General features: G+C 35.5%; 1 protein-coding gene across 1 annotated transcript; it reads left to right on the top strand.

Moving 5' to 3' along the window:
• Positions 1 to 1572: 1572 nt before the first annotated feature.
• On the top strand, positions 1573 to 27082 carry LOC117409588 (cysteine-rich hydrophobic domain-containing protein 2). Its single transcript, XM_034015859.3, has 6 exons — positions 1573 to 1898; positions 8238 to 8292; positions 9331 to 9486; positions 22736 to 22792; positions 22957 to 23016; positions 24785 to 27082. The coding sequence occupies exons 1-6, from the start codon at positions 1777 to 1779 to the stop codon at positions 24833 to 24835; spliced, it is 501 nt and encodes a 166-aa protein (XP_033871750.1). The 5' UTR covers positions 1573 to 1776; the 3' UTR covers positions 24836 to 27082.
• The last annotated feature ends 907 nt before the right edge of the window (positions 27083 to 27989 follow it).

Raw genomic sequence — 27989 nt, 5'->3', positions numbered from 1 at the left:
AGAGGTTAAAACATTGTGGCAGTAAGGATTATTTTTGTAATAAAAGAATAGAGCTGTGCATCATAAACGCTGACAAGTTTACTGTTTCCTTACAGCAGAAACTTAAAAAGCCACAATCTCAATATGGCAGCCATCAATGTCATGTCATGATCAGCCTACAAATATGAAGTCCAGTGGTTTCTGAGATGAGGCTTTAACACTGTGATAGATGAAGCTTTGGAAAATAAATGGCACAAAACATTCTCCTGGCAAGTTAAACACATAACATGTTTACTGTCTCTCTGCACAATTACCCTTTCTTAGCAACACCATGTTTTATAATTGTGTCCTAATCAACAATTTTACAGTAGCATTAATTATGTCTCACAGTCACACATAGAGCATGGAGTTAGCAGTCCAGGGTGTGATTACGTTGTACCCATTCAGAAAAGGGGTACTTAACATTTTTAAACGTAGTTTTGAGTTTACAGTTACAGACAGATACAAGGCAGGAAAGCTGCATGGCACTGCACTGGTGAGAGGAAATGGTCAACCTGAAAACTGATGGAGAAAAGGCTTGGAATTTCCTTTCTATGGACTTCAAACTTGTATTACATCCCATATATATATGGTGGAGAAAAGGCTTGCCCTACAATTGTATTTTGTTTGCAGCATGCCTTTAAGAATCGCATTGCTGTTTCTATAATACTACTATTTAGTGTTGGTGTTAACACGCTTGAGTTCAAGTGAAAACTGGCACATGCCATGGTTTAACGTTGTTTACTCTTGAATCCATAAGGGTAGTAATAGCTGACTTACTATATTAGTGAATAGCATATTGGCAACATCATGAAAACCTCCAGCTGACCACACAGATTCATTGATACATATCTAATAAATATAACCTAATGATCATGGGGTACCACACTTGTAGAACACACAGTACACATAGGAGTGGAGCCCCATATCATTATGATACAAGTACTGGTGTGCCCAAGTAGAAATGTCTGTACCCTTTCATTGGATTTCTTCCCACTTGGTTGACCCTTCAATGACCACAGAGACAATAACCCATTAGGGAGTGGTAATAGCCTATCAAAGCTTGTTGTGTAGGGTTGATGCAGTATGCATGACTTGAAAATAGACCTGTTCAATACTTCACTTTTTTTTTTTACTTTATAACTAAACGATGGGATTTGAGCTTTTCATACTCCTGCACGACTTGCAGTTCACTGGATCAACACTTTCTCAGCCTTGGTGAAAGCAACTAATGAACACTGCAAAATGAAGAAAATAAATGTGTTTACTAATACTGTGCAATAACTCTGCCTTAGAGCACGTGTAATGCTTGTTTTAATTAGCTGCTACAAAACAGTGCCTAATCCAGCACGATGACTTACTTGCACCTGTTTACAACACTTCTAAACTAAATCATAAATTAAACGGCCTTACACCATTCGACAATGCACGGCGCTTTTCCACGCTGCGCAGTTTGACGACTCTCCTATTCACACACTGCCACCTCCAGTAACCCTAACTTGTACTCCCCTTCCTCGCTTTCAGTGCAACAAGCCACATCTCGCGATGAATGACGTTACCCGGTCTCTCTCGCGATGAGAAGTGCAGCCTTCTCCAGTGCTTGTGCTGCAGCGGATGTTGTTGTTATTCTGTGGTGGTGGTCGGTGAAACTTGTGATCCCTGTTTGAAATTATAATTGTTTTCTGCTTGTAATTTTGCTCTTGTCATTGGGGCTTTTTCTCTCGGCGCTTCGCCTGCGCAGCGTAGCGTAGGGAACTGATGATGGCGGACTTTGATGAGATCTACGAGGAGGAAGAGGACGAGGAGAGGGCCGTGGAGGAACAACTGCTCAAGTACTCTCCGGACCCGGTGGTGGTGCGCGGATCCGGCCACGTCACAGTGTAAGCAGAGTGGTAGTGGTGGAAATGTTACATTAATTGTGTACGAGTGGGGAATACATTGCACATAATATAGCAGGGTCCCAGATTAAGAGCCCTTAAGTGTAAAACCGGAAGATGGAGGATGTGCCAGACAGAAGACTGCTCGGCGAGTCTTCAGTAATCACCAGGCCTTTCTGTTTTGGTGTGGACGAAGGGGTCAAGGGGAGGGGGAAAAACAAAGCCAAGGCCCAGAAAAGGATATGGTCTTTCAAGTTTAATCCTGCTTCAACTTTTTCAAGAAGATGCGCGATGGTTCTTTAGAAAAGCTGTTTGTTCAGACGCGTAGTTATCTGTCAGTGAATACAGTAATTTATAATCATATTAGTATGTAGTTGGTCACTACAAACCCAATTGACCCCTCTAACCCATGTATATTTTCTAAAACCCGCAGTGACATATGTGTAAAAATGTAAGACAAATCTGACTTTCTATGACTGTTATAATAAGCATAAACATATTTTAAACTGTGTCTGAGAAAAAACACAGTTTTCTTGTGTAAACCATCGAAAGTAACTTTGCAACATGGGTTTGCTGCAAGCCCTAAAGGATTGCAAACCTATTTGCCTACTAGTATTTTAATGAAATACAAGCTAGCATGATCTGTAATTCAGAATTGGTTTCCATTGCCAGCCGCGCTGAGCACATATTTGACACTTGGAAGTATAACTTCACTTTAAAGAAGCTTCAGGTGCACAGTAGCTGTCGCATGTATACAATACAGTACATTTTATTTATTATTATTTATTTCTTAGCAGACATTTTATTTGAAGGAAAATGGAGTGTAAGCAAGTTCTTCAGTTTGTGAGGGGGAGTGACCAGTTTGTTTTTAGTACAGATACTGAAACAAGTTACTAAATCCAGATACTAAATCCAGTTACTCAGTGTTCTTGGAGATGTAGCAAGGACTTGCTTCAGAGGAGATAAGACTGAGTTGAATAATTTGACTTTCTGTTAACTGAGACCTAATTTTCATCAGACAAACGTGTACTGTAAATTGAACTATAAATACTGAATAGTTATTTGTCATTTATTTCATTAAGAGTCTTAAGGTCAAGTATACCTATAAATACATTTGGTTTTAAACGGATGAATGCATGTCTCTAGCTTCATTTCAGCACCAACTAAAATGAACTGATTTCTATGTCTGTGTGTTGTCACTGTGTACCTGTTTACCTATTGTTGCACAGTTGATAATATAGTTAACTAGTTTTACAGTAATAATGGAACGTTAATTTAATCCACTATTAAATGTCTTCCAGAATTGAGTAACCATTCATATTTAGTGTAGCTTCTCTGATCAACTGCATTTCATAATCCATAACAACTTTTTTGTAGACTATAGCTTCTGATTCACACTGGCTGCTTGTCAAGCATTGATTTAAAAATTTTGTACGCATACAAGTCTCTGACGATTTTGGGCAGACTGTATCTGCAACTTGGTATCTTGTTACAGTACACCCTAGGCTGATCTTTTCGGTCATGCTGGACTGCTGTTTGTTTCTCCTTTTTAGAAAAGTCCAGTCTACAGTATCAGAATCACTATGCAGTCAAAATCAGGAAGACTGAAAAACATGGTTTAAGCCATATTACGTTGTGATGTCTGTTCTGCTTCTTGACCTTAATGAAAGTATCATCACAATCACACTAACAAATATTTCTGTCTGCCAAACCAACAAAAATAATGGCCAACTTCCTGGAGCAATTACTTAGGATGTTTTTAAAAGCTCAAAGCCTTACTGTATATTGGGAGTGTTGTAAGATACGCTGGTGCATTAGAACAATAACTATTCAGTTTTGTCCTACTTTTTTTTTTATTTACTAAAGAAAATAGATTTTAATAAATGTTGAATATAAATGAGAGTCAGTGCTGATTTAAGTACAGTACTTTTTTATCCCTGATTTTCTCGCCAGTTTAAATGTGTAATTATGTTCACTCATTGCAGAAATTCCCCAAACAGCTCAGAAAAACTGAAGGTTGGACATCCACCGATCCCACAACCAAACCAATTTTCTCTTTTACGCTGAGGAACTCGAGCAAGCGTAAGCGCGCTACCAGCCTCTGAAGGACAAAGGTCAGCCCCGCAGGTGACTGCCTGAGCTCATGTGGTGCCTGGCCAGTAGGGTCCCGCTGTAGCACAGTTAGGAGAAACAGCCCCAGCCAATCCAACACCAGCAAAGACCGGCAACTTCGCACAGCCAGGATGCAATCCTGTGCTCCCCTGACTGTATGACTCGCCTTGCAAACCCTGCAGGCAGCCATGCTTTTACCTAGTGAGCCACTCAGGTTTTGCTGCTTGTCTACTATCATGCCTCCAAAAAATTCACGTTAATAAATTCATGTTGACTTTACCCTTTTTCCATTAAAAAACAAAACTTACTACAAAAATAATAAATACATTTCCCAGTGCTGCTGGGCAATGTCCTGCCTTCCTGACTTGCATCTATCATTGATTCGTTCTGAATACTTTAAACCCGCCCCTACATTTCTATTGGAGACTCCGCTTGCAAGATTTAAAACGAGATTACAATCAGGATGGAGGCTTGTCAGCAGGATTTGAAGATGTATTACACTTAAGATATGGAGGATTTAGAATAGAATTGTGGCAAAATGTGCAAAAATGCCTACACAAAAACCCCAGATGAATGTGCCCGTGACCATAGGGATTTTCGTTCTGGAAGACGGCAAAGGAAAGAAGGTACAACTTAAGTACTGTTGAGTTACTAGTATTATACATATTTTGACAGAAAAAAAAATGCTCAAGCATTTTGGAAAGTAACCAAAAACAGTAATTTCATACAGTATATCAAAAACGAAAGCCCCGAAAAAAAAGATTTACATAAAACTCGAAAATAGCTAAAAATAAGCACCGAAAAATACAATTAATAAAACCTGAAAAACAGAAGCCCTATTTATAAATAAAGATTATAGCTGGAGATTCATACCTCTGACTGCTGGTACCTCATGGATGTAACGTCACAAGTTATTGATTCACGTAAATCGATTTCTGCTGTAATTATCAATTTAAAAATAAAATGAAAATGTTAATGAAAAGTAAACTAGAGCTGTTCTTTTAAAACTCCATTTTTAAAATAACTTTGCTCAAGAAACAGACCCACCCATCACATTAAAACAAAGAAAGGTAAGTCTACGGTTGTTTGAATATTATAATGATTTTTTTTAATGTGCTTATTTTTCAGTAAGCTATACTGTTTATTGTGTGGTCCGCCGAGATCGAAAACAAAATTCAGATGGTCCGCTAACAAAAAAGCTTGATAACCACTGATATAGCCAACCCGCCTTTTATTTGCAATAAAAAGATAAGACATGCAGACGTTCTGCTAGGGTGTCTCACTGAAAAATCTAGAATTGGGCAGAGTTGATGATGTTTTTCCAATATTTCTTTCAGATTAAAATTTTCATTGGTCTAAGAGTGTATTTGAAACTGTTAATGTGTTAATTTAGTTGAGTGCATTGCAGTGTGAGCCCTTATGAATCTTCAAGTGTAATGCATTGGAAAGGATACCATTCTGCAGTAACGCTTTCTTAATACAGCAATCTTTCATGGAACCTCATACACATTTGAGTCTGGTTTTAAGGTTACTTGAACAAAGGAAGATCTTGGCTCTTTTTGATGCTGTCTTCCTGTAGTAAAAGGATTTGCCTTCTACAGCTTTGCACTTCTGGTTTTCTTGCTCCCAGGAAAGTCTTACAATGTGTAGAGGTCTTGTGAATTTGGTTAGGGACTAGGATTAGGGATGCACAGACTGTGATTATTTGGGTCGATTCAGATTACCGATATTCCATGTCAATCTTTAATTTAATTTTGTCATTATTAATACAATTGTAAACCAGGATTTCTGTGTGCTTGACAAGCTTTAAAATAAAACATCACAGAATCATTTTACTTTGATCTATTTTGATAATTTCAGTAATAATAGATACTTTCTGCAAAGAGTGAATTGAGTAATAGACTAGTAAATCAAATAGAAAATAGACTAGAAAACACAAACACTACTCTCAATAATTTCTTACCAATTTTTTCTTAACTGCAGCCAGTAATGTAAAAGCTTCTAGGCTATACTGTACAGAATATATGCAGGCCTATGTATTATTTAATACGGGTACCTGGCATGAAGATCCAAGAAACTGATAAAAATTTAAAAAACTCCAAGGATACAAACAGTGGTTATGCATAAATGTAGAACATACTGTATATTCATACAGAGTTGAAATGACAAAAGAATAAAAAAAAATTAAGTAAAACAAATTTAGTTTTAACAATTAACATGTAGGACTATTACTAAGAATTGGAGTAGAAAATTTGCTTGGCTTTTTTGGAGGTTGGAATTTGATGATTTCCTCATACCTCAAGAGCCTCTGCTTTCTGAGGGCCACCAGTCTAGTATCTCTTTCTCTGATGCAGCATTTTGGTCTGTGTGAATTGCCTATACCGTCACAGAGCCATCCTATTTTATCAGAGCACTGAACCGTCTCAACTCCTTTCTGAAAGGCTATGCCGGCACTGAAGCGCTATAGTGGACGTGGATTGTCAGTCACTATCTCACATGACTCTATACTGGACATGTTGGGTCTTTTTGTTGTCGGTGTTACATGCTTTGGTTTTTTTCAAATACAATGGCTGATCAAGAAAGAGGTAGTACTTAGAGACTGGAAGAAGTTAAATAATTGTTAATTTACAATTCTAGGAGTGGCAGCTACTAAACAGATACGGCACTTTGAACTGTGCAGTAGAATTTGGGGGCACAAACTCTGCGCAAATCCAGTTGAGAGCGGGGGACTTCTCGAGAATGCAGAGGAAACTCAAAGCAAGCAACAGACAACACAAGCTGTTGAAATATATAATATATATAAAGCAACGCATCTGCATCTGCATTTGTAGCTGTTGACAGTGTATGCAGTATGTAGAATTTTTTAATGGTCGTCAACCCTACAACTTTTAACACACTGCAGTCGGTATCAGACGGCTGAATGAATATATATATATATATATATATATATAGTGCCTTGCAAAAGTATTCAGACCCCTGACCAATTCTCTCATATTACTGAATTACAAATGGTACATTGAAATTTCGTTCTGTTTGATATTTTATTTTAAAACACGGAAACTCAAAATCAATTATTGTAAGGTGACATTGGTTTTATGTTGGTAAATATTTTTAAGAAAAATAAAAAACTGAAATATCTTGCTTGCATAAGTATTCAACCCCTGTGCTCTGGAAGCTCCCAGTTTACACCGATGAAAGAAATTGTCCTAACAAGGACACAATTACCTTACCATTGGCCTCCACCTGTGAACCATTAAAGTTGCTGTCACATTTTCTGGATAAAAACCCCACTGTTGAAGGATCATTGGTCAGGCTGTGAATCTGAAGGAAAATGAAGACCAAAGAGCATTCTACAGAAGTTAGAGATAAAGTAATACAAATGCATAGATTAGGGAAAGGGTACAAAATAATATCCAAGTGTTTGGATATCCCAGTGAGCACAGTTGGATCAATAATAATAAAATATTATTAATTGAGAGGACAAAGCGAGCACAGTAGAAGACTGTAAAACACTGCAGTTTATAGAAAAATTATCATTCTCCAAGAATTATAATAATAATATTGGTGATAATGACAAGGAAATGCTGATCATAGATTATGGAATTTTATTGTTATGCGGCACTGATTCTGATTCTGATCTGATAAGCAGTGTACCCCAACCTGCTGGCCATCGCCAGTGTAATAATCTAGATTTTCCTCATTTTACAGTTATGTTTTGTAATTGTTGAAAAACATTAGAGCCTAAATGGATTTAGGTTAGTTATTGGATTGAGGACATGACAAGGTTTCATGGTAAAGAAAGTCATTAAGGGTTATAAGCCATGCATAGTTGATTGCACAAGAGTAGTCTGATTGTATACTTGTCACATGAACAATAACTGATCTCTGTTTTATTATAAGGATGTGTCGGTTTGAGATTTAGCACATCATTGAATAAATTAAGTCAGACAATTTATCTACTGTTGCAAATATTCTTATTTATGTTTTTTTTTTCTTTAACAATTAATCCATCCATAGCAAAGAATATATCCCAATAATTCACCCATCTATCTATCCAATCAGAAAACCAATTTGGGGCTTCTTTTTTTAAAACCAAATATCCATATTTTTATTTAAAGAATAGAGACTCACTTAATGTGTTGTGAAAATCTGTAATTTTAATGTCTTGATGAACTACGAGCAACTTGCATCATAATGTTGAGAACAATACTGATTTTTCTTCTTTCTTAGGTTTGGACTAAGCAACAAATTTGAGTCGGAGTTTCCCTCATCATTAACCGGAAAGGTAAGGCAATTTTACTACAGTTGTGCAAGCAGTTTTCTTTTACACACTATAGGCTGGACTTCAAAAAAGGGAAATAAAGTATCCAATAAAGTTATCAAACCAATAATAAACAAGTCAGAAAGTAGTCAAGTTTTTTCTTGTTTTGTTTTTATAACTGTTTTCGGTGTTTTTTTTTTTCTTTTGAGAAAAAAAAATGCTCTAATGATGATTTGAAGTAAATATCTTTGAGAATCTGACCAAATGCAGGTATAATAAAATACTTTTACTACAAGTTTTTCAATGGGTGTATTATGTATTATCACATTTTAAAATTAATTGTTATTTATTTTCACAATTATGTGGTTGTTTGAAATGATTACCATTTACTATTATTATTATTATTATTATTATTATTATTATTATTATTATTATTATTATTATTTATTTCTTAGCAGACGCCCTTATCCAGGGCGACTTACAATCGTAAGCAAATACATTTCAAGTGTTACAGTACAAGCAATATTATTATTATTATTATTATTATTATTATTATTATTATTATTATTATTTATTAATTTCTTAGCAGACGCCCTTATCCAGGGTGATTTACAATTGTTACAAGATATCACATTATTTTTACATACAATTACCCATTTATACAGTTGGGTTTTTACAGGAGCAATCTAGGTAAAGTACATTGTTCAAGGGTACAGCAGCCATGTTCCCCACCTGGGATTGAACCAACGACCCTCTGGTCAAGAGTCCAGAGCCCTAACCACTACTCCAGACTGCTGCTCTACACTTTACATGCATGTTATGTAATCATTAGCATACCATTTTAAAAGCCATGCACAAATAGGATGTTAAATTAAACCTTAATTAAATTAGATGTACACGTCATTAAATGAATACTTGTTAATTATTGTGCTAGATCAAAAAAATACTGGAAACAATCCTCTGCCCCTCCTCCTACATATTAAAGTTTTCAAAACTATAGTACTAGTTTGGCTTGTACAATCTAATACATGATGCCAGTATATTCTTGTCACCCCTCTTCAGGTTGCTCCAGAGGAGTTCAAAGCCAGCATTAACAGGGTTAATAGCTGCTTAAAAAAGAACCTTCCTGTCAATGTGCGGTGGCTGCTTTGTGGCTGCCTTTGCTGCTGCTGCACTCTAGGCTGCAGTATGTGGCCTGTCGTTTGTCTCACCAAAAGGGTAAGTGGTTTTGAACATTCTGTTAAGAGTTATCTAAATAAAGTCTGTTACAAATACCAAGCACATTTAAGAGTTAAAGTAATAAAATATTGTGGATCTCTTTCTATATTATGATTTTTGTGTCATTTGAGGTTTAAAAGTGAAATTGCTAATGAGATGGCATTAGGGGGTTAGCATTAGCGCTGTATTGAAGCCACGCTAAATTTTTAGAGAGCGACGTGATCTGTGAATAGAGGGAACTTGTTTATTGTAAAATTGGGAAAGATTATAGAAGCATAGATGACAACTGCAGGAAAACATTTATTTTTTTGCTGTTACCTAGAGCAATCCACTAGGTCTGTACTGGTCTGTACCAGGCAGTGTCAAAAACCAATGCCATGCAAGGGGAATTTCACAAATCTCTTTAAATGAGGTCACCAAAAAGATATGGTGGACCTGGAGCTGAAACAGTGGGATAGCGAATGAAGAGAGCAAATATGTTTTTATATTAACATATATGTAGATGTTATGCAAGAAATATTGGGAATGAGAAGAAGCCATTCAGCCCATCAAAGATCTTAATCCCATGCTGGCACACCATATGCTTCAACAACATGTATAGTGTAAGGCATGAACACTTAATAAACTTTTTTTTGTTTAATCCTGGGTCAATATTTAATTCTTATTTGCTTGGGATTTCACAATTTGTTATTTTTTATTTCCTTAAGCTAGTTTAGCTGTTCCTGTAGGTTTTTACCCTTGTCTTAATAAGTCCAATAAGGTGGGAGATGCCACAGGATTGTCTTGTCTCAAGGGTCCTTGGCAAAGTTCCAAGTGAGCTTCTATAAATGGAGCATGTTCTGGTTAATTTTCAGGTCTTTACTTTATCTCTTGTACACAGCACAGGTGTTTTCAAAATGTTGTCGCAATTTGATGTTGGACTCAATTGAGATTTGTGTAATATGTATCTCTTTGTAAAAGGGCCGCATCCATGAAGCATAGCAAAGGTTTAGTAATTTTATGTACTTTTCTCTTAGCTACTTTTTTTTTATTATTTGTTTTGCAAGTTGTTGTTTTTGTTTTTTTATAAAAAAGCTGTTCGCGGTCACAAGTTGTGTTTAAACAATATCAGAGACACAAATGTGGTTTATCAAAGAGTATCAAAGTCTCTGTTGCAGTGTTCCCGCTAGGCCACGCCATTGCGCCAGTGCCCCCCTGAAATAAAAAATGTCCCGCCGAAATTCTCTTAACGCGCCAGTGCGTCCCCCTTCCCAGACCAGACGCAATACCAATACGCAGTAAATTAATGCAATTTGTATTGCCATGAAAGGTCTGACGACAGGCTAATCTTTTTTACTTGTTTGTTTACACTTCCGTTTTCATAATTAAACTTCCGTGTTTTTATTCTCCAGTCCAGTAGAATGCGCTCACACCCTCCCTGGTTACAGGCAGTTTCACAGTAAAGCCTGGACGACATCAGGCTTGTTAACAACGTGGCCTGGCGCAAATAGTATCTCTGTTAAACCCCACCATTACTTCTGGAAGAATAAGTGATCAGCTTCGGCAGTGACTTTTGAAATGCAGGCTATTATATATGTGATTAAAAATACTGTGTGCAGTAGATTTGCGAAAAGAAAACTGCATCATTGACTTGTAGAAAAAAAAAAAAAAAAAGTAGCCTGCGGTAACGTTATAAAATATGTGAAATTTGTAATTATAATTATTGTAATTATACACATATATACACACAGTGTATGTGATTTTATACAGCACTGTATATACATCTTGCACTGAGAAAACACCACTGGAATCGGAATAAAGGAAATTATTATGCAATACAGTTCACGTGCAGCATGGTTTTGGGAAGTAGCATTTTCAAAACCATATAATTATGTGCAGTATTAAAATAAGTTAAAAAATATAGCAAATCCACAAAACCAACAAAATATATTGTGTATTTGACATTATTTTTAGTGTTCTGTGTAACACGGGCCATCGTTTAACCTTGAAAAAAATTAAATACAGTACCTGAAGCAGATATACGCGTTTATCATATCAACAACACCAACGTGTGTTGTAAAAATAAAGCAACAATTGTTTTGAAAACTGTCCAAAATATTTACTTGGGGGCTAAGAATGAAAAATGTAAACAAAAAAAAAATGCAATTTTTTATATGGAAATGCTCAAAATAAAGAGGAAGCTGGAAGGTAAGAATTTGCCAGTCAGGACAATGGCATTTAAATACTACCACTATTAAACTGTATAGTAATGTGGTTTCTTCTAGCAGTTTTCAAACTGGGGTACCCATACCCCTGGGGGTATGCGAGAAAAATTCTGAAATGGCAGACAACACATTTTATTTAGTACCACTTCTCAATCTATTGCAAACTTTTATCATGTAATCAACGTTTAGTCGGTAACACCAGACTGACGAGCTGTGACAGAGTGTTCAGTGCACACATAGTTAATTTACATATTAAATATGTACGTTTTAAATAAGCCCTGTTGTTAAATGTCATATAAACAGTTGGTCGGTCGGGGATAAAAAAAATTACATATTTTAAAAAACTAAAAGCCTAGTCTTTAACTCATTTTATTTCCTGTGTGCGTTCGTGCCTGAAAATCGATATTTATTTTTTTCAATGACCCTATTAAAGTTTATTGTAACTTAAGTACTACATTTCAAAATACAGAATGTATGGCCAATCAGAAACCAAAGTATTGCCATGCGTTACGTCTGGTGTGAGAGTTAAGAGTTTTTAGCTTTCAATCCAGTGGCTCAATACTAGAACATTACTAGCAAAGGGCGATCAAGACGAAATACCGTTAGAGATTAAAAACAACAAAAATGTCTTGAGACTGAAGCTCTCTCCAATTTCCGCCATCATCAGTGAGTTGTGTGATAACAAGCTGGGACATCCATCACATACTAGGTAAGCGTTTTATTGTTTAATTAGCATCAGTACTGTACGTTTTAATCACCAATAATTTAAAAATGCCAATAATATGTTTTCGTAATGAGGTCAGCTGTAGAGATGCGTGGACAGTAAACTTTCCTTTGCCTTTTCCTTTGAGTGATTTGAGGCTAGCTCGGAGGCTTCATTGATTTTAATTAATTAATATTTACAATAATGATGTTTCCAACAACTAGAAACCTGTCTGAGGGACTATTTTTAGCCAAAAGTAAATATAATATATATTTTCTTTTATAATACTGTTACTTTTATAATTGTATCCATCACACACTCCAAGGCTTGTGCATTTTGTTGTATCATACAGACCTTTTTTCTGTTTTCATTTTATGACTATCTCAGTGGACTACATTTTTTGGAAAGGGGTACGCAGCTTAAAAAGATTGAAAACCCCTGTTCTAATGTGATTTGGTACAATTAATATCCTCTACTCAGTGATACACCAGCATCACTGTGACACATTTCCCAATATGGTCCCCAAAAGTGACAGTGAGTATTGTAGACACACCTTAGTTGTATCTACAGCTTTACACTTTTACTTTTTATTCAGAAACAAAATGTCAGTAAACTCTGCTGGCATATTTAAAAACAAACAAAAATAAGAACTGGTGGGTGGTTCTGAATCAAACATATTGACCCCCTCACCGAAGAAAATGTCCCCCTAAAATTTTGAGAAGGGGCCACATTGACCCTCAAACTGCAAGTCCTGGAGCAAACACTGCTGTTGTGTTTACATGTTTAATGATTGCAGCTGAATTATTATTGCATCCCTTCAAAGTAACATCAGCTCTGTAGTTTTAGACTTAGCTTATCAGTTTTTAAACAAAACCAAATATCCCAACACAAGGGGATGGATGAATATTTTTACAGATGTAAGGGGGCTGTCGCTGAATCTGTCTCTTAAATGCTTTTGTTCTGCTGATATGTCATTGTTAGGCAAAAACATTTGTTTAGTAGTTTCTGGTTTCCATGTCGTTTAGAATTTGTATGCAGATCATCCCTGTGTGCTGAAAACCTTCCTCGCATGAAGTGCTTCTTTTCTGGTTTTGTATTTGCTCACCTGCCTCTCACTGTAAATCATTGAGATGTCAAGTGTAGTGATTAATTAAGCTGTACGTGCAAGTGCTTTTTTTGACCTGTCAAGAAAGAAAGAAGCTACGCTTTGGAGAACTGCGTGATGCTGCTTAATTCACAATGTCCGGTGCCATGCCGTGCAGCTTGCACAAATGTTCTACTTTTTTTTTTTTCTCCAATTAACCTTTGGGGCAGATTGGTATCTCCCATTTTGTAACTTGTAAAAATCAAGACATGTTTCATACTTTAACATTAAGCCAGCGCATTTCCAGTTTCTTTTTCCTAAAGGTCCCTGTTTGTGTACTTTAAAAACCTTTAGGCCCTTGACCTTTTTAATGAGGGAAAACAAACCACAAAGTTATTGGAAATTGTTATTGTATTTTGTATACCTTCTGTTTTAAAATATAATTATTGCATTATATTAGAAGCAATATTACTACAGTACATAATGTAACCAGCTTAAAAGAATTCTATAAAACAGTGACACATTCTTATTAGCTCATATTTCTATTCTTGTATACTATGAACTATCAAAAACAAGATATTTTACCCACAGACACATGTCTTTCTATTTAAAACCTTTTTAGCAATACTATCAAATCAGTAAGATTATACTGTTGAAGACACTTTCTATAAGAAAAATATGCGGTATAAGCCTATATATATATATATATATATATATATACACACACACACACACACACACACTACCGGTCAAAAGTTTTAGAACACCTCCATTTTTCCAGTTTTTATTGAAATTTACGCAGTTTAATGTCTCAGTGTACTCTGAAATTAAAGCATAGAACAAATAAACAATTGGACATAAAAAAGAAATCATGGAATCGTTTTGTTTAACAAAATGTAATCTAAATTTTTGACTCAAAGTAGCCACCTTTTGCAGATATAACAGCCGAACACACTCGTGGCATTCTTTCTACAATGGAAATCAAATATTGTTCGGAAAGTTCTTCCCAACACTGTTGCAGAAGTTCCCACAAATGTGTTGCACTTGTAGGTTGCTTTGCTTTCACCCTTCTGTCCAGTTCATCCCAAACCAGCTCGATGGGGTTTGTCTGGAGACTCTGCTGGCCATGCCATGATTTGAAGCCCACCGTCTTGTTCTTTTCTTCTAAGGTAGTTCTGACGTAGCCTGGAGGTATGTTTTGGGTTATTATCTTGCTGTAGGATGAACCCCTGACCAACTAGGCTTATACCAGAGGGTATTGCATGGCGCTGCAAAATGCTGTGGTAGCAGTTTTGGTTCAGGGTGCCACTCTGTGCAAGTCGCCGACTCTGGATCCAGCAAAAGAGCCCCAGACCATCACGCTTCCTCCTCCATGTTTGACAGTTGGTGTCACACACCGAGGGACCATCCTTTCGCCTACTGGACGGCATACAAAAACCCTGCGTGATGAACCGAAGATTTCAAATTTTGATTCATCGGTCCATAAGACCTTCTTCCAGTCTTCAGTAGTCTTGCTTACTTCGACCAGTGTTAAGCTGTGCTTGAAGCTGTTGTCCTGTGAGCCGCCTATCACGCAAGCTGTTGACTCTCAGAAACTTGTCTTCTGATTCTGTTGTGGCTTTGGGTCTGCCAGACCTCTTCCTGTCAGAGTTTCCTCCAGTTTCCAAGTGCCTTTTGATGGTGTAAGAAACTGTACTCACTGACACCTTGGCTTTCTTTGCAATTTCTCTAAAGGAAAGACCTACACTTTTAAGGGATATAATGGTCTGTCTTCCTTTGTTAATTGCCTTTTTCTCGCCATTATGAGAGCAATATACTACTTCCTGCAGTACAATACTGTCCAAATAACACCGTGTAACATTTTTTATTTATTTTTTCCTGGGTAGTAAGTGTTATTTCCTAATTGCTTATGCCTCAAAAGTATAGAAAGTGGCTATTATTCCCCACAAACTTTGCTTTTGTGACCAGGACAGTGATATTTTGAAATTTACCTATTTCCAATGAGAAAACGGACGAATTTGTGTCTTTTCGTTCACATAAAGTCAGAAAAAAACAACATATGAATCCAAATTAACATGTATTTATACTAAAGTAATACAAAAATGACTACAAAAGATTTAGAAGTGAGTAGTTTTTCGAGATTTACGATTATACTGTAAATCACTTTCACGAATTAGCCCCCAAATGTAGTCTCCCATCATGTTCTCGTTATACTGTCCTTCACTGACAGCTCATCCAGGAGCCTCAAAGCCGTGCTGCTCCATAATGGTAACAAGTACCCGTCTCTTCCCCTCGGTGCACCTCAAAGAGGATTACAACAGCATCAAGACCTTGCTGGACGCCTTGAAGTATGATGAGTATGGCTGGGACCCCCGGAAGGTGCTGATGCCACCACTGCACATCAAATTGGGCCTTATGAAACAATTTGTCAGAGCTCTAGATAAGGAGTCGGCAGCCTTCAAGTACCTTCAAGACTTCTTCCCTAAGCTGTCTGAGGCAAAAGTCAAAGCCGGTGTCTTCGTCGGACCACAGATAAAGAAGATCCTGGAGTGCAATGAATTCCCCAAGAAGCTCACTAGTAGGAGAAAGCGGCTTGGAACAGCTTTGTCGCAGTGGTTCGGGGCTTCCTGGGCAATCACAAGGCCGAAAACTATGTGGAGCTGGTTGAGACTCTGGTGAAGAACTACGGCACAATGGGCTGTAGGATGTCCCTCAAAGTCTATATCCTTGATGCTCATCTTGATAAATTCAAGGAGAACATGGGATTTTACTCGGAAGAGCAAGACGAGCGCTTCCACCAGGATATACTGGACTTTGAACGCCGCTACCAAGGACAGTATAACGAGAACATGATGGGAGACTACATTTGGGGGCTGATTTGTGAAAGTGATTGACAGTATAATTGTAAATCTCGAAAAACTACTCACTTCTAAATCTTTTATAGTCATTTTTGTATTACTTTAATATAAATACATGTTAATTTGGATTCATATGTTGTTTTTTTCTGACTTTATGTGAACGAAAAGACACAAATTCGCCCATTTTCTCATTGGAAATAGGTAAATTTCAAAATATCACTGTCGTGGTCACAAAAGCAAAGTTTGTGGGGAATAATAGACATTTTCTATACTTTTGAGGCATAAGCAATTAGGAAATAACACTTACTACCCAGGAACAAAAATGGTGTTACATAGTGTAATGCTTAAGAGGGTGTAGTAACACAGTCTGTTCCAACACTGCTTTTATACAGACAGAGGGTTTGTAAGTAATCAACAAAAGTTGGGACACCTGTAGGAATTGTTAGCATCAACTTTCAAGGCTTAATATACTTCCATTGCTGCAGAACAGCTGTAAGTTGTTAACCCATTACTTGTTCCCTGAAAAAGGCCTTTTTGTATAACTCTGAAATGTACATTATTTTTCAGTTTTTGGTAACCTAAACTTTTTTTTTTAACCTCTGGCAGTTTACCGCTTACCTTTGTACTATTTCAGGTTATTCACTGGACTTGAACTGCTTAAATTTCAATAAAAACTGGAAAAATGGGGGTGTTCTAAAACTTTTGACCGGTAGTGTGTATATATATGTGTGTGTGTGTGTGTGTGTATATATAATTTTCTTTTTTTTTTTTTTTTTTTTTTTTTTTGTCTTGCAGGTGGATATAATTATTTACAAATTGTAACCTAATAGTTGTATGTATATGCAGATTTTCAAACCTGAACAAATCAAGTAATGGTACTTGTTCCTTTGGCTTATTCATTAAAGCAGTGGGGCAAGAAAACCGCAAGGTAAACTTAGGTTTTCTTTCAGCTCTGCCATTGGTCAAGCCGTGGGTGGGCAGGCAGATGCCTGCTCGGAGTAAAAAACATCATGCCGTTTTTCTCCATTGATAGAGTAGCCTTTCAGAGTCAATGAGCTCTGTCAATGTGCGCTTGTCAGGGCTACAACTTCATAGACCTGAGAGGCGGTTTGAGAGGTCAGGGCCTTTTCAGGTTTGCTGTGATGCAAATGAACTTAGCTGCTTAAACAACTATTGGAATTTTTATGTCCGTTCCTTGTCCTTTTTTAAAAAATTTTCTTCTCCCTTTACATAGTCATTGACAAGACATTCAGTGCTTTTTAAATTGGAAGCTGCATTGTGCAAAAAGACCTTGCACAGATTTACGGAGGACTGAAAGCAGTTAGATCATGTTCTTTTCATGGTGTGATTAGAATCAAATCGATTTCCCTCCAGCCTTAAGCATGCAGAATGGAGGAGCTAACAAAGGTTTGGGGGCTAGACAAGGGGCAGAATGACTGAACTGAATGCTAATTATACTATGCAATGTTACTTTTCTTTTGATTTGGAGATTGACTAGAAACTAACAAAGTGCAACCTTATTTACAATCCCTCTTTAAAAAGGGAAAAGGGGAGTGGATTAGGGATGCAAAAAAAAACAAAACTAAATTTGTTTAAGAATCCTTTGGGAATGATAATGCACCAAGGATCAGAAGAGACTCCCATGTTTTACAAGTGAATCTCAATTTGAACAATAATTTAATTAAAGTTTGATTTAACCAAAAAAGTTGAAATTACAGGTAAGCTCAGGTGATCGTTCAGATTTTTTTCTTTCCTACTTTGGTCTCGTTAATGTGCTTTGAGTCCAAGTCTGTTTCAAAGCAAAAGTTTTAATTTTGGTTATTGCTCCAGTGAATATTTCTTTACTGAACTACTTATAATAAAGATGATTTTTTTTTTCTCTACATATTAGATAATAACCGTGTGTACTTTATTGCACTGCTCCAACTTGGGAGCAGCTGCTGCTGGACTGGTAGTGCGGTTTAACTTGGTGTCAGCTTTAAATGTCCCCTCTGCACCTGCAGCTGTGCAAGCCCTGTCTTGACACCTGGCTTCATCATTTATCTTTTTATCATTATTGTTGATCTAATGGGCAGTGTGGGTTTTTTTTTTTTTTTTTTTTTTTTTTTTTTTTTTTTTGTCTGCTGTGCGATAATTGGTATACATACAAGGAGGAGTTTAATGGTTTAGTAAAGAATGTTGCAGTGTTATTGTCACTCCAGTTGCCGATATCAATGGCACCTCCTATTCTAAAAAGTGATATGGTTAGTCTTTTTATCAAGTAAATTTGGTATCGTCCTGCAGATGTGTTGAAAAATATATGTATTTATTTAAATAAAAATATTGTATTTATTTAAAAAGTTGTTAGTTAAATTATGAATACAGTGCTCCCCCTTTCTAAGGCGGCCCTTTGTACTGCGGAACAGGTTATAAGGCGGTAAAGTCATGGCTCCCATTTGCCCCATAATGCCATTACACTGTGTGTGTGTGTGTGTGTGTGTGTGTGTGTGTATATATATATATATATATATATATATATATATATATATATATATATATATATATATATATATATATATATAATATAAAATAGATGGGTTTTAGTGAGTTAATTTTTTTTTTTTTAACATATCCTCATTTTGTTGATCATTAATGAACATTTCTGTACTGTGGGTGTTGAGCGATTGAAAACGAGACATTTTGTGTTTTGAATTGAAAGTGATGGTCTGAGTTGAATGGGTCAAAGTTAAAGTATATTTTCCTCTAGAGGAATTATCACTTTTTGACGTCACTAGAATTTGATGTCAGGATGCAAATAGAACCATCCATGTGTGTGTATATATGTGTATATATATATATATATATATATATATATATATATATATATATATATATACATATGTACATATGTACATATACACATATATATATATATATATAATGTGTGTGTATAATATATATATATATATATATATATATATATATGTAGATATGTGAGATTTAATATATATGCTGTCTCTGCCTGCATTCAGAGCAGTATAATGGCTTTTATTACTTTTCGAAAAACTAACCAATATATATATGAACGAATATATATATATATACACACACACAATATTAGGGATGGGTCGGTATTCCAGTTTTTCTAAATCAAGCGATGGTACTTGCAGCCTTAGGAAAGTGTCTGATGAAGATCTTTTTGTGAACTAATTCTGTACTTTGATAATAGTTTTGAAGGAAACTGTCAACACAGAATACACGTTTCAATGGTTGCGTTCTGTTACCCAGAGCTTGCTGCGTCGGCTGCTCTTAGCTGCTGTCTTTTCTGTCACACACGCAATCTAGAGAAACGCCTTCTCCAAACCTTGCAGCACAGCACACATTTTCAACGTCTTGTATTTACATTTGTCTGGATTATCAACCTATACAGAGTCATTTTTATGTAATTGATTAACATTAACTTTATTGTAACATTACATATCACTTATGATGAATTTAGTACATTGTTTGTTTTAAGTAATTGATTTATTTATTTAATATAGCGTTGATAAGGCTGTGCTTTAAGAGCTATGTTTATTTAGCAGACGCCTTTATCCAAGGTGACTTACAGAGAATAGGGTGTGTGAACTATGCATCAGCTGCAGAGTCACTTACAATTACGTCTCACCCGAAAGACAGCACAGGGAGGTTAAGTGACTTGCTCAAGGTCACACAGTGAGTCAGTGGCTGAGGTGGGATTTGAACCGGGGACCTCCTGGTTACAAGCCCTTTTCTTTAACCACTGGACCACACAGCCTCCTAAGAACACAATCAGTGTCTCAATTATCATAGTAGTTTTGTTTAAACAAGTTATTTACAGTATTCATATTTTCTTAGGTAAGTGAAGAGTTGTTTTTTTTTTGTCAATGCGTAGCTATAAGTCCAATCGCACGTTTCATTATTAAAATACATTTTTAATGGTGTTTCCATATGTATTTTATTTATCCAGTGGAAAAAGTAAACTCATCTTTGCTCTTAAATAATAACCTGTTTTGGTACATGTTTGTGTTTTAAGCAATAAGACAGATCATTTCCTAATTGTTTACCATCAGCTGAACAAAGTATTTGTATTTATTTATTTATTTATTTAATTTTATACGTTTAATGTTGTAACAAACTGTAGCACCATGTCATTTTGAGTAAATAATTGATCTGTTGTAATACACTGTTGTGGTGTAGAGTGTACAACTTTAGGGTGTTCTTTTAAAAATTGATAGTCTTTATAAAAAATGTACCAAGCTATTTGGGTAGTAAAATACCAAATGTTTTAGTAATTCTGTAAAAGGAAGTGTTTTTTTTTTCTTGTGAGTTACAGTAATTTGAGTGATTTACATTAGTCTTTCATTTTTTGTAAACCGTTATTCTATAACTTGCATGATGTACTGTAATCGTGATATTAAGGTTACCACGGTCAATGAGCTTTTGGCATGAGCCTTTCTTCAATGCAAATTATTTCCATTTCATTCAAATTCCAAGGACTTCTCTTGTGCATAGCCTTCTTCAACTAATACCAAATATTCTCAATCAGATTTAGATCAGGACTTTGACTAGGCCATTCCAGAACCTTGATTTTATTCTTCTTTAACCATTTTGATGTGTGCTTTGGATCATTATCATGTTGGAACGTCCAGTTGTGCTTTAAACCAAGTTTTGTAGCGAAGGATTTCAGATGATTGGCCAATATCTTTTGGTATGCTATGGAATCCATTTTAACATGTATTAGAACTAAATTTCCAATGCCATTAGAGGAAAAACAGCCCCATAAAAGGATATTGCCACCTCCATGCTTGACAGTAGGTATCATGTTCTTTTCTTTGTACACCTCACCAGACTTTCTCTAAAAGTAACGACTATCAGCGTGATCAAATAGCACAATTTTTGTTTCATCACGCCACAAAACCTTTGACCAGAACTTGTATCCATCATTCAAATGCCGTTTTGCAAACTTTAAGCGATTTGTCCTTGTGACGTTTTTCCTTGGCCTGCGACCATTGAGACCTTCACCATGCAATACTTGACTTATGGTTGAAATGGAAACTCCAGTCCCACTTGCGGCCAGTTCACTTTGAATACCTTTGGCAGTCAGTCTCGGATTGACTTGGTAATGACAGCAGTCATCCTGTGCCTAACCCTTTTATACTCTCCAAGAATGTTTCCCTACAATCTAGCATTTTCTAGACTTTTCTAGAATTAGGTTCTGCATTATCATATTGAAATTTCTAGCACCTTGTAGACAATATTATCATAGCATCAAAGGATATGAATACTTTTGAATTGGCATTTTTGGAGTTTTACAAAAAAGTTGCTGAAATAATTGTAGACATCTATTTCTTAACTGTTTTTCCTCATCCAGAATACCAAAAATATTTTGCTACAAAAGATTTTTCCTAAAATTATTTGTTTTTGAGAAATTCCTAGAAATGATACCTTATTATACATTTCCATTGGGGTATGTAAACTTTGACTGCAACTCTGTATGTATGTATGTATGTATGTATGTATCTATGTATCTATGTATGTATGTATACAGATTAACTCCTGTTAATCTGTGTTTCAATAATTTGTGTTTCGATCACCCGTGCGGTTTAACACAGTACATTATCAAAATGTATTCGTGCAAAAATCATCTGATCTATGCGGAAGTGTGTATTGTAGCACTTTATTAGTGCGGAAATCACTGTATCTGTGCAGAAGCAGACGGTCACCATTTAATTTAATTCAATTAAACTGAGTACAGTATATTGCAAGCCAACAGACAGTACTGTATTGTAGTTGCTGAAACCAGTGACAAGCGAGCAGAAAGCAGACTTAACACTCTTAGCCTGGCAGTCTGACTATGAAGAGCAGCTATGAAAATTAAAGACTCAGAGCAAGATCAGTGACTTTTTTAATCTAGCTCTCTGCCTCTGAACAATGCTGATTATGTACAGTATATTTATTTGTATTCTTGCATTTTTCAAGTTTTCAGTGAATAGTGCAGGGATTTCACATACAGTAAACATAATTTTGGCTAATTCGTGTTTTTCAGTAATTCAGGCTCAAAATGGTCCCAATTTGATTGGTCCCATTAATGAAACCCTACTTATTATGATGTTAAAATCATGTTGGCCAATAGTGCCTTTGCAATTATAGTGATATAAGGATTGGGTTTTTTTTTTTTTTTTTATATAAAAGTGGCAGTGAAAATGCTTCATTTGTTCCCACCAAAGGCTGGATTAAAAAGGCCATTTCTATTCTAGTTACTGTTTAACACTGAAGGTGCTTTGACAGCACTAGACCACCCTGTATTCAGTCACTGTCCCACACCTCTTCCCTCTTTTCACACAAGCAGCTGCAGTGCAAAGTTTTTCAAGAGTAAAATTCTTTCTCATTTGTCTTCCAGACACGAAGATCGATCGAGAAGTTGTTAGACTGGGAAAACAATAGGTTATACCACAAGGTGAGTACCGCAGGGAGCAGCTTTTTGCAAGGGGTTCAAGCCATTGGGGTCTGAATTGCACAGATGCTTTTGTTGAGCTAAAAATATGAAAGGTGGACAAATGGGTTTGTCTGGGTGCTGCAGTAAAATGGAAGACATTTTTCTTTCTTTTCTCTCCTTTCCAGCTGTGCTTGCACTGGAGGCTGAGCAAAAGGAAATGCGAAAGGAATAACATGATGGAATATGTAAGTTAAAGCGCTGTTTTGTGAGTTTCTCTATTAAATGATTGTTTGTTTTGCTTCTGATCTTATTCTTTTCATGGTTATTTATCAGCAGTGGTGTCAGGATGCTTAATTGCTGGAGTGGAGTGATTTTCTACGGGCTGCATATGCACATTTTCATATACAGGGTTGACTTATAAAGTTATGTGTTCAGAAAAAATAATAAATTAATTGAAAGGATAAAACAGCCTGAAGATGCCTTGATGGGGTGTGAATAAAGAATTAGCTGAAAGTTTAGGTACCTACCAAGCTTTTGTCAGGCCCTTTTCTTTTTAATATACATCTTTTTAACAAATGTATAGTTTACTGAAATTAATTAAATATATTAATTTCATTTTTATATATTTTTTGTAACATTAAATTGGAAAATTAGACTACTTGATGTAGTTAATGTTAGTTATCCATTCCTACACTTCCTGAAATGCATTGAATATATAACTTGTATTAAAAGCTACATTTACAGACACCAATTTCTGTTAGTTTTACCCTGATATTTCACTTTATAATTATTCTTTATAATTCACTATGCACAGCTCTAGCGTGTGCAAACCTCATAAACAATTCCAAAAGAGCTTTTAATCTGCTTAAAGAAGGAAAGGTCAAATGTACAAAACATTTAAAGATTTGGCATTTAAAGAGTCACAAAACCATCCATTCTCTATTATCTCTCTTTTATTCATAAGCTTTCAGGCAATTATTTATGAAAGTCTAGTTTCAAACCCAAAATGTCACTTTGTAGAAAAAAAAAAAAACTATTCACCACATTGGTTACTATAGATTTTTGCATCTGTATTGAACATGTTGATTTATGGTAGTGCGAGACATGTGATTGAGTTGTATAATGAATGAAAAGAGAACAGAGTAGCTGGCTGAGTCACTTATGGTTTGCCTGGAGACGTTATTTCATACTTGCATCCTTAAACAAGAAAATAAGGATGTAATGAGAGTGGATACAGGGTTTATTATGTTTGGTACTGTGACCTAAGGCATACTTTCAGCAAACAGTTTACCTACAGATAAGAACACTTTTTGTCAAGCAGACATCAATACAAAAAGTATACCCGTGCAATATTTCCTGAGTTTCTAAAGCACTTGCTTTCTGTTTTTGGTAAATCTATAAATGTGTTTTATCAAGCATGTCTTATTGTATAGATTTTTATTTTATATATTTTTTAAAAAGCTAATTATTGTATGGACACAATATGCACTGTTTATTTTGGACCCTTTGGTAGTTTATCAGACAGAAAGGATGGATAGTAAAAATTCAGTGAACAGTTGTCTGAAAATAATATTGTAAGGATGTTACGATCTACAGTGTGAAGGACGATATTGAAAAGTGCATGCATAGGTAAATTGAGAAACTGATATTTAAGGAAAATAGTTTTGCTAAATATTTTGTAGCCCCTCTTCCAAAGATTGATAAGCCCAGTGACCTATCTGCCATATGTTAGCGCAGCCATGGTGAGGCAGAGTATGTCTTGTATTCTGAAGGATCGGGTGCAATACATGCTGTTGGGTGCAGCCTCCTAATTTAAAGGATGAATATACTCCATGGTATTAAGTTTAGTTATTTTCTGAACATTACCAGAGTTCAAGGGTCCTTCAAAAGGTTGCTGGTGGCAAGTGTTCCCAGCTTCATGCTAATTTAAAGTTTTGGGAGTAGTGGCACAAAGGTGGAAAACATTGGATGGTCCCCATTTTAACATCTCTCTCTTTGTTTTGTTTTTCCCAGGTCATCCTAATAGAATTTTTACCGAAGACCCCAATCTTCCGACCAGACTAGCATTTGATGTATTTCAGAGACTCATTTCAGTGTTTTCCTTCCAATGGTGCCTTGCTTGGTACTGTTCTGGTGGTGACATAGAAATGGTCTGACAAAACCTTTGTGGTTTTGCCCTTTTGTGTTTTCAATAGAAATGTTTACCACTTCCCATCACTGCTTCCAAACCATAGGTCCTGTTTTATCCTCAAGTCTTACCCTAATCACCTGTCTTGCTTTGTACTTGAACACACCCTAAAACCGAGTAACAGAAAAGGAAACCCATCTGCTTGCCTGAAACCTTGTACAAATCAGCAGTTTTTGTTTCATCCCTGTATAATTCTGATTGAAAGTCTTTTAATGGGAAAACATCTTAGTGTGTCCTTATTTTTTCCATCATGTGTTAAACATTCCCATAGTTAAATTTATCTGTTTGCTACATGCTAGCTTATCTGACATCAAAGAGCTCACCTTTATTTTATAATGAAATCTTGTCAGCTGGTTCTGCAAAAGATCTACCTTATTCTTGGAAATGTAAATGATTTTATATGGAAACAAAATCAACAAAGGGTTTTGCATGTTTTTGACCATTGCTGAGGCTCAGGACCTTACAATGCACTCTAGAATGGATATCTTCTTTTTTCAGGTAGCTGCCATATTTAATGGCTTTGTTGATTAATTTGTTTGCCTTGTTTACTTTTTTGTACATATGGGGGGGGTGTAAAATATCTTACAAAAACAGATGTTTACTTTTTACCAGTATAGTTTAGTGTATATACAGTATTTACTGTAGTTATGTAACAGTCAGCAATACTGTCACATATTGGTCTATTGCTAAGCTCAAGCATGTCAAGCATTTTGATATATGATATAGTTAAATAATTTACCTTAAGCCAAAAACCCTACTGCCGAATGTTTGTGTTTTGTTTTGTTTTTTCTCCCAGATAACGTGTGAAAAAATTATGTTTTCATCCCTCCAGGTTAGATCAATGTATTTTTTGCTTTATTTTTTGTATGTTGGATGTGTGGTATTAACTTGGGTCAGGCCAGTATTTAATTATTATTTTTTTTTTAAATATATTTTGTAACAAACACTATCAGTTGTGCTTTAAATATGAATTATGAAACACCTTAATGTGGGGGAGAGGTGTATCTGTCGCATTTTATATGATGGATTATTTCTTCAAAAAGGTCAATCCGGTAATGTTCATTCACTGTAATAGTTTTAAGTAAACATTTAAACTTTATGCAACAAAACCCATATATATATATATATATATATATATATATATATATATATATTCTTAAACTATGATCATACAAATAAGGAGCATACAAATAAATCTATGCTTATTATAATTAAAAAAAAAAAAAACCCACATATCTGTTGGACAAGTATTGTCCTTTATTATTATCCATACTTTCATATGTCTTGTTGAAACATGTTTTATGCTTATAGGATGTCATTCGAGTTTAACTTTTTTTTTTTTTTTTTTTAAGCTTTACAACCTTATTTAAATGATTCATAAACTCTACATTTTGTTGGATAACTTGGCCTAAATTATATGATAATTTCTTTACTTTTAATATATTTGCTGGATAGCTATATTCAGTTCTACAGACAATTTCCTGTGACACTAGGGATTGGTTCATTTTGTCTTGACAAACCTTGGTATATCACTTATCAAATATTGTTGCACCCCGAAGATCTACTGCTCCATGAATTTATATATATATATATATATATATATATATATATATATATATATATATATATATGGCCGTCTAGTACTGGGGGAACTACGTCAATGTGGCATTCTTGCTCGGATGGTGTGCTATAAATATTGTATGACCAAAATGCGTCCTAAAAGTCTTAATAAAATACATTGGTTTAATGGGGTTACCAAAACCTTGAATTTCCAAGTTTACGGTATTCAAGTACTTCAATATAAGCTCTGCTGTTGTGCTTTACAGTATACACTTGTGAAGCACAACACTTTTGGTTTATGCCAACTTCAATATTTAAATGAGAGGAACTCCATTAATCTTTAAGACCCTATAATGCATAGAAAGTTTTTTGTTTTGTTTTTTCCGCAGCATGTATGATACATGATACTGGAATCCTAGTTTGATGTACTGTATTTGTTTTTTTCAAATGTGTTCTACTTTATCAAGGGTCCTGGCCCAAGGATGAAATGCATTGTTGTATGGTTCTTTTAAGATTATTTATGTTGTATCACCAGTAATAATAAAAAAAAAAATTAAAAAATCTTTAGCAAGAATATACTTGTAAACCCTTCCTAAATAATTTTCTTAATCAAAACACATGACACAATATTACTTGAAAACACTTTGTTTTTTTTTATATAGCACAATAATAATAATAATAATAATAATAATAACAATAATAATAGTGCAAAATGGCTTTGGATATATATATATATATATATATATATATATATATATATATATATATATATATATATATATATATATATATATATATATAAGAAATAAAGAAATAACATAAGAAAGTTTACAAACGAGAGGAGGCCAGTCAACCCATCTTGCGCGTTGGATTGTTAGTATCTTAATAATCCCAAAATCTCAACAAGTAGCTTCTGGAAGGATCCCAGGGTGTCAGCTTCAGCAACATTACTGGGGAGTTGGTTCCAGACCCTCACAATTCTCTGTAAAAAAAGTGCCTCCTATTTTCTGTTCTGAATGCCCCTTTATCTAATTTCCATTTGTGACCCCTAGTCCTTGTTTCTTTTTTCAGGTCAATAAAGTCCCCTGGGTCGACATTGTCTATACCTTTTAGGATTTTGAATGCTTGAATCAGATCACTGCATAGTCTTCTTTGTTCCAGACTGAATAGATTCAGTTCTTTTAGCCTGTCTGCATACGACATGCCTTTTAAACCCGGGATAATTCTGGTTGCTCCTCTTTGCACTCTTTCTAGAGCAGCAATATCCTTTTTGTAACGAGGTGACCAGAACTGAACACGATATTCTAGATGAGGTCTTAGACGGCTTGGTATATAGAGGTATTTAGACGGTTAGGAAAAATAACAACCTCTGATTGGTTAAACAGCATCACATGACCGTGCGTATATAGCGTATAGCATGGCTTGCATACTAATCACCTGCTTTACTCTGAATAAATCACTATGCACCAC

The sequence above is a fragment of the Acipenser ruthenus genome, chromosome 2 (assembly GCF_902713425.1).
Source record: "Acipenser ruthenus chromosome 2, fAciRut3.2 maternal haplotype, whole genome shotgun sequence".
Lineage (NCBI taxonomy): Eukaryota > Metazoa > Chordata > Actinopteri > Acipenseriformes > Acipenseridae > Acipenser > Acipenser ruthenus.
Note: the sequence above shows the minus strand (reverse complement) of the source record. Positions and strands in the feature narration are given on the sequence as shown.